General features: G+C 63.7%; 1 protein-coding gene across 1 annotated transcript in view; it reads left to right on the forward strand.

Annotated features, from left to right (window-relative positions):
- Positions 1–13,773, forward strand: part of ADGRA1 (adhesion G protein-coupled receptor A1) — a 31,956-nt gene extending 18,183 nt beyond the window's left edge. Inside the window, exons 6-7 of the mRNA XM_047701323.1 lie at positions 10,859–10,957; positions 11,480–13,773. Coding sequence (XP_047557279.1) covers positions 10,859–10,957; positions 11,480–12,701 — 1,321 coding nt within the window. The 3' untranslated portion in view covers positions 12,702–13,773. The remainder of the gene's footprint in view (positions 1–10,858; positions 10,958–11,479) is intronic.
- Positions 13,774–16,798: the final 3,025 nt, after the last annotated feature.

Raw genomic sequence — 16,798 nt, forward strand, 5'->3', positions numbered from 1 at the left:
CTCCATTTTAGTCACAGGACTGAGTCTGGAAGAACCCAGCCTCGGGTGGGTAAACTCTCCCTTCCGGCCGGAGGGCAGGTCCCAGGAGCACAGCTTTGGGGTCGGTCGGAAGCTGCGTTCCGTGGGGGGAGCCGAGAATGAGGCTTCCAGGGGCAAGTTCACTTTACTCACAGAGAGGGGGAGGCTGTGTGCCCCGCAGGCCCACGATGGCACAACCGGGCGGCTCGCCCCAGCAGGGCGAGGTGAGGACAGATGCCCTCTTGCGGGCCCAGCTGGGGTCCAGCATCAGCCCTGGCACTTTCATGGCGTGGCCAGAAAGCAGGCCGGCCAGGCCGGCATGGACGAGGCTCAGGTCCGAGGTCTGGGTTTGCCACCCAGGGTCTCAGCTCCTTTGGGTGTGATGTGTCCTCAGGACGGTGAGGACGTCGATGAAGCAGCAGAGGTGAGCTCCAGGTGGGGGGGTCCACACAGATCCTCCACCAGCAGCAGAACACACACGGGGTTTCTGCCCCGGAAGCCGGCTTGCCACTCCGTCCGGGTTTCCTCAGGGCCGGCCGCTCAGCCACCCCCGATGCTGACCCTGCAGGTCCTGGAGGAGGCGGACGCTCCTGGGCCCCGGCCCAGCACAAAGGGTGGCCTACGCAGCAGGTGCGTAGGAAACCCACGGAGAGCGGGCCAGGCCGCCCAGGGCAGCCCGCGGCCCCCTGCAAGCCTGCCGCCTCCCTGCTCATTCCAAGCACGTGGCTGGAGGAGAAAGGCAAGCTGAGGGGTCAGTCGGCTCGGAGACGCGGGAGGAGAAAGAACGAGGTTGCTTGTGCAGACTCTGCATCCACCGTGTCCACAGAACAAGGGGCATCGCCGGACCCCGTCTCCGAGAGGTCAGGTTCTGCTGCGGGCACCTGATCGGGTGTTTCCTTGGATCGCTCTAACGGCTACTCACACGTCTTCCCCTCTCACCTCCGTGGGCCATGCTTTGGGCAATTTAAGGACCACGGCCTGCAGCACGCCGCAGGGACTTCCGGCACAGCAGCTCCGCGGGCTCCGGCCCTGAGCGCCAGAGAGAGCAGCACCGTGCTGGCACCCCCGCGCCGCTGCCCAGCCCCCTTCGGTAAAGGCGCCTTCCCAGGCTTCCCGTCTCTCCGTGAGTGTCTCCGTCCGTGCCGCGACTGCCGCCGGCTGGGGCTTATGACAGCGAAAGTGCAGAGTCTGGAGGCCGGACACCTGCAGAGGGGCCAGCGGGCTCGGTTCTGGAGGGAGCAAACTTCTTGCCGTGTCCTCGCGGGTGGAAGAGGCAGGGGGCTCTCCGGGGTCCCTTTCACAAGACCACAGTCCCTGTTCACAAATGCGTATGGCCCCCGCCTCCCGCACACTCCCCTTGGGGTGGGGTTGCCGTTGAGTCTGGGGACACACACTCAGACTGGAGCCGCTGGCCGAGGGACGCCACGTCCCACAAACGGGCCTCCCTGCTGTGGCTCTCCGGATGCTCAGGGCCAGTCCCCGAGTCAGCCGCCTGCGATCATGCCTGACCTCAACGTCACCAGCTCCGCCGGCCTTCCTGATAACGGGCTCCTAAGTCTTTCCTGGTTCGTCAAGGTCTGGTGCTCCCTCTTGAAACACGCAGCTGCCCCGAGACCCAGGTGCTTCATCTGCACACTGTGAGCTCCGTGGTGGAGGGCACTCGCCTACTCACTCCCCAATGCACAGCTGGTGCCAGGCTGGGCCCTGCCACGGAGGGACAGTGCCCTGGGCTCCATCTGTAGGAGCCCCTCTGGGACAGCAGGGCATGTGCTGGGAAGCACAGGGTGGCCCCTGCCCTCAGCTCCTTCATACGGTGTCCCCGGCCAACGCGGCCGCAGGAGCCCCCAGGAGCCTGTGCAGCGCCCAGCGGGAGGCTGCCCCGCACAGGGGTGGGGGTTCCAGGGCCATCGCTGAGCAGAGCATGAGCCACCCAGGCCGATGTCCATGACCTCCTGTGACCCCGTGAGCCCACCCCTGGGGGCAGTGGTCCTGGCCCTGGTTTCGGAACGTCGAAGCTCTGCTGCACCACAGGCTGTCCCCTGCTGGCGTGAGTCCCGCTACTGCCGTGTCTCGGCGCATCTCGTGGTCTGGGCACCCGTCTCATGCCCGGGGCTCAGAACAGGTGTGGCTCACGTTGTCTGCATGATCCCAGGGCCCCTTCTCCAAAAGCAGCTTCTCCAAACCCATGTGGCGACTGCGGGTGGGCGGCCCGGACACTCAGACCATGCGGAAGGGCCTCCTGGTCTCAGCGAAAACCGTCAGTCCGATCGCTTGGAGCTCCAAAGTCACGACCGGCGCAGAGGGCGCTCACTGGACCCGGAGATGGACCTCGTGTGGGGGCAGTGCCTGGGGTGGGTTCCCGCGGCCCCACAGCGGCCCCACAGCGGCCCCCGGGACATTCGTGCTGCTCGAGTTCACCTGGGCTGCATCGCCTCATGCACACCCAGCCTGGACGGCTCCCCAGGACCCATGGTGCCAGCGCGTCGCGGGCGCTGACTCCGTGAGTGGAGGCGCCAGCAGGACAGCCCTGAGCAGAGCAGTCCTAGGGGCGCTCTTCGAGACAGGAAGTGTCTTCTCCCAGGAGGGCCAGTCGGGGTCCAGAAGGCCCAAGAGGTCAGTCTCTGGAAGGGCTCCTCCGCCTCTTGCTGGCACCAGCCTGAGTTCCCGAGCCCCCCACCCCTCGCCTCCCGGGCCGGGGTCCACCTGGGTGGTCAGCAGCAGGTGAAGGCACAGGCTCCAGAGGAGAGAGACGCAGTCTGCGGAAGCCGGGCCCAAAGCCAGACTCAGCCGGGCCCCTGGGCCCCTGGGGGACAATCGGAGCCCGGTCGTGGTGGCCCACCGGCCTGAGGCTGCACGTGGCGGGCGGCCTCCTGCATGGACACCTGTTGCAGGTCCAGGGGGAAGCACTACTAGCCCCTACACAGGCACAGGGTGTGTGCTTTGCGGACGCCCCGGAGACAGGCCACGGAGGCGCAGCAGCTGCCACGCCAAGCACAAGAGGCTCCTCGTGCGTCAACGGGGGTGGTGCCGGCAGATGGACGGGGCGGAGAGATCGGTCTCAGGGCCTCTGGGGCTATGCTGCCAGGGCCGCCCCCAAAGGCTGCGACCACCCCCAGCCCATCTCCCTGCTGCTGGCCGCCCCTCCCCCAAGCGCCACCGTCCGTCTCCTCCCTAGGGACATGGGGCGGGACCCTGCTGAGAACCCCACACCCTGGCTTGTCCCCGTCCCTGCGTCTCTCCTGCAGACACTCGCTCTGTGACCGTCTCACCTGACCGAAGCTCCTGCGTCTGTGTTGGGGGGAACGGGGCGCATCTCAGGTGCGGCCGGCCAGAGGACGGAGCCCTCCAGGAAGGCGAGGTGGGCTCACTGCCCCAGCTGGTGGCCGGACCCCATCATGGGTCCCCCTGCTGGCTCTGAAACCTGGGGCCAACCGCGGGGGGACCAGTCCGCTGTGCCCGCCTCCCTTCTCTCTGTTGCAGGAGTTTTGTTCCCTTAGCGCCCGGGTTCTTGGTCGCGCTGCTTCGAGGAAGGAAGAGGCAGACCAGACAGAGTGCCGGGCAGCAGAGCACAAGGCCCCCCGGGGGCTGCCGTGTTCGCAGCGTAGGGGACTTACAGCTCTTCCCAGGACCTCGAGCGCGGCCTGCTGTGGGTTTGCTGCTCGGGGTTGTCAGTCAGGGCTGTGATCTGGCCCCGTCCACCGTGTCTGTGGGGCCCGTGGGAGGGCGTCTGGAGACTGACCGCCTCAGCTCGTGACAGGGACCGACGTCTCACGGTTAGAGGCTTTCTTTCAGCTCCTGTTGCGACAGTCCCCCCGCAGAAGCAGGTAGACAGGACGCTGCTGTGGTCTTGTCTGGGCAGGAGAACGGGTTGCTAGTGCAGTGTCGTCTCAGCTGTCCCGGGTCCCCATTCTCCTGCTGGGACCCTGGCCCTGACCTCCTCCGTGTCCAACGAACCCCTAACACTGAGGCCCCTCAGACGCACGCCCAGCATGGCTCCCAGGGACCACACGCGAGGAGAGGCGTGGCCAACACATGGTGGGAGGCTGGCGCTGGGACTTTAAGCTCGGGGTTTCCAGTGGCCCTGGAGGCCTGGCCAGTTGCCAGCTGCCCGCAGGCAGAGCAGGCTTGCTTGGATGGTCCGTTCGTGCTGTCAAAGCCGGCTCAGAAGAGCCCAGTGGCTGGAAAGTTCACATCAGGGAAACCATCGCTGCCACGCAGTGCTGGGGCGTGAACGGCCGTGTCCTGGGCCCGTTCCTCTTTCTGATGGGCAGCATCCATGATGGCCCGTCCTCTGAGACGCAGGCCCACAGCAGCCAGCACCGGCGCCAACCCCCTGCTCCCCCGCGGCTGACACCTGCTCGGCTGGTGGCAGAGAGGAAGCAAGTGGCCTCGTGGGAATAACCAGGCAGAGATCTCGACAGGGCGTGGAGGGCGCCGCAGCCATGCGCTGCTGACTGGGCCAGCCCTGACATGGGCTTCCAGATGGTTCTCTGGTCTCCACCTCCGGAACTAAGGGGCAGGCTCCCAGGGGGCCTCGCACTGGGACACAGGGCCCATCCTCGCCCGTCCCCGGTGCAGCAGCTGGCACCCTGACCTGTCACAGTCAGCTCCCGGCCTAGGCGGGCCCTCTGGGTGTGTGTGCGCATGCACAGGCCCACACCGCATGCTCCTCGAGCTCAGCGCACGGGAATAGGGCATGTGGTGTGGCCGGCTCTGACCTTCCGGGGGCTAAGGCGGAGCCGTGCCCCGTGTGCAGGGATTTGGCAGGTGTGTGGCAGCTGAAGCGTGGCCTGGGCTCCCGGTGTCAGGACCTGCCAGAGGGCCCGGTACCCACTGCCTGGAGCTCCGCCGGGTCCCAGGAGCTGGCCTGTCCCCGATGCACCCCTGGTTCCAGTCGGCCGCAGGCGTGTGTGCCGGGCTGGGCCCGGGTCTGACACTGCCCCAAGGCCGGCGCCGCCGCCGGTCAGGTATGGCCTTGACCAACCTGCACCAGGGATTCGAGGGTTCTGCTCCGTTTTCCTTCTGGATTGTTTGGGGTTTTTGTTTTTTTGTTTTTTTGTTTTTTAAATAGAACACTTACACACACACACACACACACACACACACACACACACACAAATGCCTAAGACATCACTGCATCTTCCAGAACTTGTCCTGTGCCCTTCGGGGGAGAAACGGAGCCTCCCCCGCCAGAAACACCGGGGTCATGCTCACACCCAGCCCACAGCCCTCTCTTGGGACTTTCTCTGCCTCTTTTCACAGTTTGTCCACCCAAGTATGCGTCCCCAGACACTGGTTCTGTTGGCACGGGTCACAAGCTCTGAGTACACGTGGGCCCACGGGCCTTACCGTTTACATCTGGCTCCTTTCTGCCCATGGCTTTTCTCAGGCACACGCATGGGTTGCATCTGGGCAGCTCGGCTGACGCAGGCCGGGGGCCCAGTTCACCTGCTCCTGTGGACAGGACGCTGCAGCCCGGACGCCCAGCTCCTCCCGAGTGCTCACCCACACAGGCTCCCCGGCTGCCAGCAGCGCCCCACGGCCGCCGTGCTCCCTGGCTGGGCCACGCTTCTGAGGGCGTCGGGCTTTCTCTCGGTGGCGCGCCCGCTCAAGCCTCTTCCCCACCATCCTTCTGTCTGTCTTGCTGATTTGTTAAAGGCCCTCGTGAGCACCTCACGGGAGCATGTGGTCACGTGGGTCACAGATAGTTTTCCTACTCACGGCAGCTAGAGGCGCATTTGCACTTCTTTGAGGGTGACCCTCTCCAGCCCACACCCACATCCAGCTCCGACCCACACGCCACCGTGGGGGACGTCAGGAGCAGTGCGTGGCTCGGGACCACATTCTTTTCTCCTCCTGACGTAACAAACACATACGTACTGACTTAAAACAGCGCGTTTGCTTCCTTACAGCCCTGGCAGGCAGAAACCCAGAGTCCGTCTCTTGGGCTGCATCCAGGTGTGGCCAGGAGGGCTCCCTGGAGGCTCCCGGGGAGAGACGGTTTCTTGCCTCTTCTGGAGGTGTCTACGCTCCTCACGGCCCCCCTCTGGTTCCCAGACAGCCATGCAGCGACCTCCCTCCCATCTGACCTCCGCGTCCCCTTGCAAGGACCTGCAACAACATCAGGTCGCCTGGACCACCCCCATCCCTCCTCCGCCGCTCAGCCACATCCGCAGCACGAGGTCAGCACACCCCAGCTCTGGGGCCGTCACCAGCCCGCGCCAGGGGCGGACCTTATGTTCCCGAACGTGCACATCCCGTACACGCTCCGTTGACTCATCAGGACACCCAAACCTGGATGTGGCTCTGCTCCATGATCCGCCCGTCACTGGCTGTCCCATCTCCCCCCTGCCACTGTCCCCATGCTCTCGGGAGCCTAGATCTGTCCCCCACCCACACTCTCCTCCCCAGGGGCCTGTGGTCCTGCCCTGTGCACATCTTAGGGTCCTGTATGGCGTCACAGGGCAGCAGCTGGGGTTTCCTTGGGGTCCTGGTTCATCCTTCTTTCTAGGAACCCTGCCCTAAAGGAAGAGGCTGGTCTGCCCCCAGGAGCCAGGTGAGCTCCCAGACATCCGGCAGACCTGCCCTGGGCAGTCTGTGTGGGGACCCGGGAACGCAGACATGTGCGTGGTCCTAAATGGGCCAGTGTCCTCTGGGGCTGTGCAGGCCCACTGATCCAGCGGACAGGACTTCAGTGTCACGAGAGACGGCGGGTCAGTGAGCACAGCAGGGCAGGGTGCCCAGGAGGGAAGGACAGGAGCCCCCAAGGGAGAGGTGTCGCTGGCGTCGACCGGTGACCCCAGGCACTGTGCACGCTGAGGCTAGTGCAGAGCGGCCTGCATCGGGGCCGGGACAGGCCCACGGATGTCCTGCTTGTCCGAATGCCCAGCAGCCACAAGAGCAGCGTCCCGGGTGGGGCCCTGCCGCGGCCTGCAGCGCCCTCTGCAGACAGAGCCCCGGTGGCACCAGGAGCCGAGCTCGGCCGCCCGTCCAGGGGGCTTGGCTACTTGGGGCTGACACGACTCAGGCAGAGGCATGGGGAGCCCCAGCCAAGGAAGAGGCACCCCCTGGCTTGAGAGGCCTGGCTGGAGGCAGTGGGGCTGTGGCCCCCTCACCCTCCAGGAAGCATGGCCGCGAAGGTTTGCAGGGCACGGTCCCCAGGAGCCAGGGGCGCTAGGGCCTTGGCTGCCAGTCAGTCCGCTGGGAATGGTGTCCCGCTCCTGGACTGGCCAGGAGTCGAGGGGGCTATGTCGCCTGGGGGCACCAACAGGGGGTCTCCAGGGCCAGCTGCCCCCAGGTGTTGACAGCTTAGCAATGTGGCCTCTTTGTCCTCCTGGGGACACCGGAGGGACCAGCTCCAGCAGCACGGCCTGCTGGAGCAGAACAAGCCTCACGCTGCTCCTGTCACAGGCTCCCGCGCTCCCCGCTTCTGTGCCTCCCCTGCATTACAGGAGTGACGGGAACCCCAGGGTCCTCATCTCCCTGGAGGGTGGAGGCATGGCTCGGGGAAAGTGGCTTTCTGCAGGTTCTGAGGGGCTTTCGAGCCTGGTCAGCGCTGGGAACAGGGCCACAGATGGCCGTGGGCCGGGCCCCCGCCGGGCCGGGTGTGCCAGCACACACTCAGCTGTGGCCTTCTCCTGCAGCCATTACAGCAATCAGGGATGTTTTCCCTACAGTCTTTTGTGGCTTGGCTCACCACCCTGCTTTGCGTGCGAGGCTGGACCCCAAAGGGCTCCTTCCCTCTCCCCGTGCGCATCCGTGGGAACAAGTGCTCTGGTTCAGGTCGTGGGGCCGGGCTCACCCCCTCCCCCGCCCCAGCAGACCCCGTCCCTCTTACACCCACTGTGCGCCCACTGCGTGGACGCGAGCCCTGCTCGGAGCCGGCGCCCCGGGACGGACCACGAGCCTTTGCCCTCGATGCCGCCCGGCTGATCGAGGACCGCCTGTCTGTCCTGGTTTGCTGAGATCTCTCATGACAGACGTGTGTTAAATTCCGTCAAGTGCTTTACTGCGTCTGTGAAACGATCTCACGGAATCTCCTTGTGCTTCCATGATGAGCGACTTTGATTTCATGAAAGACACTGCGTGTCTGCGGTAACTCTCACCGGTCCTGGTGTTTCCTCCACGGGTTTTCTGCCGCGGGTTTTCCGACCAGGGCGCCTCCTTCGATGTCCGGAAGAGCGTCCTGGGCAGGGATTCGCGTCATCTCTCCCTCAGACAGGGTCCGGTTTCCCCAGTGGCACTCGGGGGGCCTGGGAGTTTCTCTGTTGGGTGTTTGTGGATCTTGGAACCAACATTGAGAGAGTTTTCAGCTTTCTGATGCTCGTCTCGCTGTTGCTAATTTGTATTTTCTCGGGGAATTTGCCCATGTCCTCTGAGCCGCTCCAGTGCTGGCCACGGTTGTTTACACGGGCTCGCCCTCGGTCGTCTGCCTCCCCCTCTTCTCGCCAGCCCCGCAGGGCATGAGAGCAGGGCCATCCGTTTGCCGTGGACTTCACTCTGGGCTGGTCATCCTCAGCCCTGCCCGCTGGCTCTCCGGCTCCTTCCGTCTGCGGACTCCGTGTTTACTTGGCTCTCTCTGCCTCGGCGCGTCGAGCCCTGGCCGTGAACATCCAGCCTCCCTCTCTTCCCACAGACATCAGGGCCATGAATGTCCCTCCAAGGGCTGCTTCTGCTGCCTCCCAGAAACGTGCTGTTTTCCTTTCTCATCTTCTTTGAAGTGTTCTCTAGACCCCCCGTACGACGTCTTCGACCCACGAATGATTCAGAAGTGCGTCGTCTCGCTTCTGAGTGTATGTGGTTCTCCTAGTCACTGTGTTGTCACTCATCGGCCGGACACCGTGGCAGTCAGACCTGACACTCGGTGTGATCGCAGCCCCGGGGAGGCGAGCGGAGCCCGCGCGGGGGCGGAGTGAGTGCGTCTGTTACTGAGCCTGACGCTCCAGGAAGGGCACGGGGCAAAGTGAGTCATGTCGTTGCTCGGGTCTTTGGTCTCTTTTTTTGTTTGTTTTAAGATTTTATTTGTCTGTCTGACAGAGAGAGACACAGCGAGAGGGAACACACGCGGGGGAGGGGGAGAGGAGGAAGCAGGCCCCCCGCTGAGCAGGGAGCCCGATGTGGGGCTCGATCCCAGGACCCTGAGATCACGACCAGAGCTGAAGGCAGATAACGATGGAGCCCCCAGATGCCCCCAAATCTTCGGTTTCTTTACTAATCTCTTGCCTGGTTGTCCTAACAAACGCTGAGCGCGGGCGACTGGATCGCAGGCCACGACTCTGGCCTCATCTGCGCCCGGCCTGGCCGCCGTGTCCCGCCATGGGCTGTGCTGACACTGACGTATTTCCTCCTCCTGAAGTCCGTCCTCTGGCGTCGGTGTGGCCGCCACAGCCTCCCTGCGTCTCCCCGGCGGACGGTGCCCCCTGCCCCGCCTGCTCTGCCGGCCCAGGGCGTTGGACGGTCTAGGTCTTTGTTTTAACCACCGTCCACCTGTCTTCCAGTGTTACTTCTTCTCCTTCTGCTCCTCCTTTCCTGTCCTATTTTGTCCTTTGGGATTATGTTAGCATTTTTCCACATTTCATTTTACTTATCCATCAGCCCTTTTTGCCTATTAATGTCTTCTGTTGCCTTAGGGATCGCAGCCCACAGGCTCTTCCCTGTATCTTTGGCGTGACAGCCACGCTAGTTCACGGAAAGTGTGCGCAGTCAGCCTCCCTGTGGGGCCGTCCCCCCACCGTCTCAGTGGCAAAGTTGCAGCGTCCGTCAGTCCGCATGTGTCAGTAACTCCCTAGGCAGTGTTACAACTCTTCCTTCAAACTATCATATTTTTTTTAATTAAGAGAAAACAAAATTTCTATGTTTGCCCTAATAGTTAGCATTTCCGGCGTCCTCCCTTCTTTGGGGTTTCTATCTGGTGCAGTAGCCCTTCAGCCTGAAGGACAAAACTGAGCGTTTCTGGAAGGTTGGCTGGTGACAAATTCGCTCAGTTTTATTTTTGTCAGAAAAATGTCTGTATTTGTCCTGTTCTGAAGGACGTGTTCTCTGTATATAGAATTCTGGGAGGCACAGAGCCCCAGGGTCACCCTGCTCCCACCCATGGACCTGGGGCCAGTGGCATTCCCCTCGTCAGGGACAAAGAGCCATCAGCCCATTGGGGTGTTTGTGGCATCCAGGAGGGGGCACCCCCTCCCTGTGATCATCTGCAAGACGGCCCCTTAGTCACTGTGACCCTCACGCGGTCAGACCGGCGAGATCCTCACATGCTCGGGACCCAGCCTCAGCAGGTCGGACGTTAGACGGTAGAGGGCCCTCAGTGGAGCTGCCGGCCAAGACCCTGCTGGCAAGAGGGTCAGGCCAGGCCCGGCCCAGGGTGGGGGCCGACTCCATCCAGACTGGCCTGTCCTGGGGGTGGTGTCAGAGGCCAGATGCGTCCCAAGCAGCTGAGAAGCCAGGCTGCTGGCCTGCTCAAAGGTGTGAGGGCGTGAGGGAGGGAGGGAGATGGGTTGGAGGACAGGAGAGGAGGGTGGGGGGGGGACGGGGGCAGGGGTGGACGGGGACGGGAGGGAAAGGAGGGGTGGAATACAGAAAGGAGATGGGGGAGGTGGGAAGGGATAAGGGAGGGGGATAGATGAGGAGAGGGAGGAGAATGGGTTCAGGACAGGAAAGGAGGGAAGGGTGGTGGAGGAGACGGAGTGGGGAAGGAGGGGAATAGAGGGTGGTAGGTGGAGGGGGGCGGCCTGGCTCTGGCAGGAGCCCAACTGGGGGGTTGGTGCTGTCAGGACATGGGGTTCCACCTCTGCCCAAGCTCTGGAGGCTGCCCCTGGGGGACCTTCTCTCCTCACAGGTCCTACCTCATCGGCGGAGGGGTTCCCTTCATCATCTGCGGGGTCACAGCCACCACGAACATCAGGAATTATGGCGTGGACAATGAGGACGTGCCCTAGTGAGTCCCGGGCACCGGGTGGGTGGAGGCTCCTTCCCGGCGGCCCCCTGTATCTCCCCATGCCCGGACCACCTGTGGGGGCGCCCCTGGGACTGCGTCCCACCCCCGTATGTGTTCCCCCCCAGCAGTCCCCCTTCTCACCGAGTCCCCCTCCCTGGGCGCTGTGGGCTGCACCTGGGACCAGGTCAGAGTGCACACGGCCCCACCGCGCCCCGCACCCCCCATCACGCTCCTTCTCCTCGGTGGTCCCCAAAAGGCCAAGCCTGCAGGACACACTGGCTCTGCTCCCTCAGGGGCTCCAGCACTAGGGACACTGAGGCGGGGACGAAAGGCCGAGAGGCCGGCCCCCCCGGCCCAGACTCCCGGCCACACTGTCCCGGCAGGGGCCGGCCGGGTGGGAAGGTCCGCGTCTCCTCACCACGGTCAAGCACACGTACCACAGAGGAAGTCCTCCCACGGCCCGAAGACGGCCAGGCACTCGCCCCCCTGGGCGACCCCTCACTGACCCCTGTCTTCCCGCAGCTGCTGGATGGCCTGGGAGCCCAGCCTGGGTGCGTTCTACGGGCCAGCGGCCTTCATCGCCCTGGTCACCTGCGTCTACTTCCTGGGCACCTACGTCCAGCTGCGGCGGCACCCGGAGCGCAGGTACGAGCTCAGGCTTCGGACGGAGGAGCAGCAGCGGCTGGCAGGGCCCGAGGCCGGCCACCACCCCGGGGCCCGGCCCGGCCCACTGCCCGCCTGCGACGGCCTGGCCGCCTCCCTGCTGCAGAACGAGCACTCGCTCAAGGCCCAGCTGCGGGCCGCGGCCTTCACGCTCTTCCTGTTCACGGCCACCTGGGCCTTCGGGGCGCTGGCCGTGTCTCAGGGCCACTTCCTGGACATGGTCTTCAGCTGCCTGTACGGCGCCTTCTGTGTGACCCTGGGGCTCTTCGTCCTCATCCACCACTGTGCCAAGAGGGATGACGTGTGGCACTGCTGGTGGTCTTGCTGCCCCCACCGCGGGGACGCACACGCCACGCAGCTCGCCGCCCGCCCCGCACTCGACACCAATGGGGACGCGATGGGCCACGTGGCCTGCCTGCAGGACTCACCGTGTCCAGGCAAGCCACGGGGCTTCGGCCGCCCACCCACCGGCCACTGCAAGTTGACCAACCTGCAGGCCGCCCAGAGCCACATCAACTGCCTGTCACCGGCCACGCCGCGCTGTGCCAAGACACACTGCGAGCAGCTGATGGAGGACGCGGCCCACGTCCACGTGCACGAGGAGGACGCCTTTGGACACGAGCCACACCTGCACAGGGGCCTCCAGGCCAGAACTAAGCCCCCCTACTTCAGCCGGCACCGGACGGCCATGGAGGAGCAGGAGTACGCCTACCACATCCCATCCAGCCTGGACGGCAGCCCCCGCAGCTCAGGCACAGACAGCCCCCCCAGCTCGCTCGAGGGCCCGCTGGGGGCACACACGTTGGCCTGCTGCACCCAGGGCGACCCCTTCCCCCTGGTCAGCCAGCCCGAGGGCAGCGACAGCAGCCCGGTGCTCTACAGCTGCCCCCTGAGGCCAGGCAGGGAGTCGGCCTCCGGCCCTGTGCACTTCGAGATGCTCCGGAGGACACAGTCCCTGCCCTTCGGTGGCCCCGGGCAGAACGGGCTGCTCAAGGGAGACCTGTGTGAAGTCCTATCCTTCAGTGCCAATGGCATCGGCAACATCAGGACAGGGCCGTGGAAGAACGAGACCACCGTGTAGCCGGCCTGACGCCACCGAACCCTGGCGGACAAACGCGGCGCAGAGCAGGGTCCTACACGGGAGGCCAGCGGGGGCTCGCTTCTCAGACGTGGCCAGCACCCCCACAGACCCTTGGTTGCGGAGGACCCGAGTGGGAAGATGCTTTGGGCCACATCTGCTTCAGCTAATCCTAAGGTCAGACGGGCCGTCCATGTCCCAGGATCCAGCTTTCTGATCCCATAGTACACAGTCCCCAGGGCAGCCCAGGAACGGAGCAGGTGTTCTATCAGGAAAATACCCTCCGTGCCCGGCGTGGGCCATAGGGAGCTCTGGGGTGAGTCCCATCTGCCCCACCAGCCTGGCCACAGCAGGAGGTACCCCCAGTTTTTCTAGTGTCTAGTGTGTGTCTCATTAAGTTTTACTCCAAGGCACAGGCAGGCTGCCTGTCTGGACCAGGGCCGTCACCCCAGGCCCCTCTGCCGGTCCATGTCACTACCGCCACCTTCAACGGCCGCCCTGGGTGCAGCCCCCACAGGCCTGAGAGCCTCATGGACGCTTGGGCTTGTGACCCAACCCAGGTGCACGTGAGAAGAAGGGGCAGCCTGTGACAGTCCTCCAGGGGACCAGCCGGCGTCTTTGAGGGGCTCTGAGCCTTCAGAAATGCCCAAATGCCCGTCAGCAGACTCGAGAGCCAAAGCCAGCCACTGTCAGGACCGTACCCTGCCCCAACAAGGTCATTTGGGGCTCTAAATTCCCAGCCCTGAGAAGAGGGGGGCTGGCATTTCCAGGAGCATCTGGGCTTGAAGGCCCGACTCAGACGACAGTTGTCCGTCAGAGTGAGCTGTGTATGGAGCTAGGGGCCCTTTGCAGAGGCAGGGCCCGGGGTCCCCACAGAGGCAGAGCCCGGACCCCTGAGAACACGTGTGCAGGACGGCCCAGCCATTCCTCCCTCCCTCCTCCCAGAACCGTGGCACACACGCGCACACACACATGTGTGTGCCACACGTATATACGTGTGCATACATCTCCATGCTTGTACGTGTGCGCGCGCGTCGCACACACTCCATGCCCACCGCACGTGCACCACACGTGCACACACCCGACGCACCGTGCACACACACAGTCGGTGTTTTCCAGACACTCGAGTGCCCATCTCACTGCTCTGCACCACTGTCATCGCTGTGAGACCTCGGCGCGCTCTGCTGTCTGGGGGAGACCTCACCAGGACAGAGCCTCCTGAGCGCACGCCTCGGGGGGCATCGGGTGTCTGGTGTCCCAGGGCCAACGCTCAGTATCTGAGCACAAGGAGCCTCGCTTCTCGGGATTCTTGTAAACCTGACGATGTCCCAAGCCCCCACCAGCCCCGTGTGTCCTCACAGGTCAACCAGACGACTGCCAGGCAGTTTCCGTCTCTGTGCAGCCTGTCCGCCGGCTTCCACAGCCAGTAGGAGCCAGAGACCCGATGCCGTGCCGTGTGCATCTGCAGAGCCGTCAGACAAAATACAGTATTTTGCACTGTTTGCTACTTGTGAGGCTGGTTAATGGTGTCTCTTGTCCTCGATGGGGTGGACCTACCTCGGCACGTGGCTCCTGCTTCTGCCCACAAGGCCCAGGCTGGGGCCAAGGAGCCCAGAGAGGCCGCTGCCCCGGACACCCCGCCCCCAGGCAGTTGTCCCCTGTGGCCCTTCCACCCCGGCAGGCCCGGCAGAGCAGCCTCATTATCAAACCAAAGAAGTTCAGTGTTAAACCTCGCGTGTTTCAATATTGATTTGGCCTCCGGAGTCCACTCAGGACAGTGTGGTGACCCCATTGCTGTCGTGTGTCATCTTTTCAGAGCATGGGGTCCCCCATTCAGCAGCAGTGCAGGGCCACTTGGACAGACTTCCAGAAGGATGTGGCTGGAGGTTGGAGCCGTCCCAGTATCTCTGGCCTTGCAGCGTGTCAGCCCCTCCCCTGGCACATGTGTGTGCATGTGCACGTGTGTGCTGTCTGTGTGTGCACACGTGTGTTATCTTGTGTGTGCACGTGTTTGTGTGGTGCGTGCATGTGTACACATGTACAGTGTGTGTTATCTTGTATGTATACGTGTGTTGTCTTGTGTGCGCACGTGAATGGTGTGTGTACACGTCTGTTGTGTGCATGTATGTGGTATGTGTGCACACGTGTGTTGTGTGTGGTTTTCATGTGTGTGTACTGTGGTGTGTGTATGTGTACGCATGTGTGGTGTGTTATCTGTGTGCCTGTGTACACGTGTGTTTTCTGTGCGTGCTGTGTGTGCACGTGTGTGGTGTGTTATCTGTGTGCGCATATGCACGTGCGTTGTCTGTGTTGTGAATGTGTATGGTGCGTGCATGTGTGGTGTGCACACACTGGTGTGGTGTGTGGTCTTCATGTGTGTATACGTGTGGTGTCTGTGTGTGCATGTGTACACATGCGTGGTGTGTGGTGTGCGTGTGTACGCCTGTGGTCTTCATGTGTGTGCATGTGTGTTGTCTGGTTGTGTGGCATGTGCCCGCCCTCTGCAGAGAGCATGGGCGATGCCGCATGGGCCCGTCTAGCTCCCCGGGGCAGAGGGTCACCATGCTGACCCCAGGCAGCCTGAGGCCTCCGGATGCCCGACAGGTCTGAACAGCATCCCTCGAGCGGTCCGAGCACAGAGCTGCCACAGCGGCCACCACTGCTCATGGCGCAGTCTGCTGCAGCCACTCACGCCTGCCCAGCCGGCCACCACCCTGCCCCCAGAGTTCACCTTGGGGCTCTGCCCTCCTCCGACCGCTGGAGAGCGCTGGCACTCGCCAATTAGCTGAAGGACACCCCACTGCCTCCAGACCTCTCCAAAATCCCCCAGGGCCCCTCTGAATGAGGGACTATAGGGGAGCCCCTGTGGGCCCTGCGGACACGGGCACGGCTGGGTCTGTGGGGAACGCACTGGATCGGGGCTCAGGGTGAACAGTCTTGCCCCTCACACCTTGTCCTGCCTGCCTGGCTGGGGCTCTACACGGTGGTCGGGGTAGCCCTGAGCGCCTAGGAGCCCCGCCTTGGGACAATGGTCAGCTCAGAGGGTGTGAGTGCCAGCTGTCTGGGGCTAGCACCCAGGAGCAGCTGCTGGGGGCGGGCTCATGGCACAGATCCCGTCTGCAAAGGCAGCTATCCTGGAGGCCCCCACATGGTGCCCAGCTCTGCCCACAGCACTCAGGGCCCTAGACAGGTATGGAGCCGGCAGGAAGGGGGTTAGGGTTAGGGGCTGCAGCCAGGCCACATGCATCCCCACCTGTTGCCCATGCGGACCTGCCGGCCCACCACCTCCTCCCCACCATGACCCTCACTCTAAGGGTGGGGAGGGCGTTGCTGCTGGGCCTCAGGCCTGGGTGTCGCCGGCAGCCAGAGGCCATGCATGCGGGTCCTGGCTCTGAGGATGGCCGGTCCGCTGGGGACCGCTGACCCTGCCCACTTGCTCGTGCCGGGGCCTCCTTCTCACCTTGTGAAAGGAGAAGCTTTATTCCATGATTTATTATCAAACAGGCACCTTTGGGTTATAACTTTCCCTGCTGGATCCAAGATCAAAGACCGTTCTGCTGCCCACAGGTCAGGGAGGAGGGACCCTGGCTCGGACGAAGGCCAGCTCTGCATGTGCCCAGAAGGTGGGGACAGGGACAGGGTGAGAGCCCCACGAGGACACGGGGCACATACCACAGGCACTTGCACCCCGAAGGCTTCATCCCAGCCCACCTTCCCTGGAAGCTGGCCCCACTGAGGCCCCACCTCCCATCCCATAGACCAGGAGGCCTTCGCCTGCCATAAACATCCCCACTCTGGCACCCTGGAGAAGGGAACCAGGTCCCTCCAGGGGCCCCCGGGCACAGTCAGGCTCCTGCCAACCAAGGGCTACAGAGGCGGGATGGAGAGTGTGCAGCCATGCCTCGTGCCACCACAGGGATGTGGTTGGACCCCAGGGAGAACGTCTATCTGTGAAGCTCTGGCAGCTGGAGGTCAGGCATGAATCCAGTAGACCCATCTGTAGGGCTGGTCACAGGGCTGGACACAGAGCAGAGAGGACAGAGGCTTACGCCCCCAGGAGCCCCTGCAAATGGCACACGCAGGCAGGGTACACCCACGTC

This window comes from Lutra lutra, chromosome 14 (genome assembly GCF_902655055.1).
Source record: "Lutra lutra chromosome 14, mLutLut1.2, whole genome shotgun sequence".
Lineage (NCBI taxonomy): Eukaryota > Metazoa > Chordata > Mammalia > Carnivora > Mustelidae > Lutra > Lutra lutra.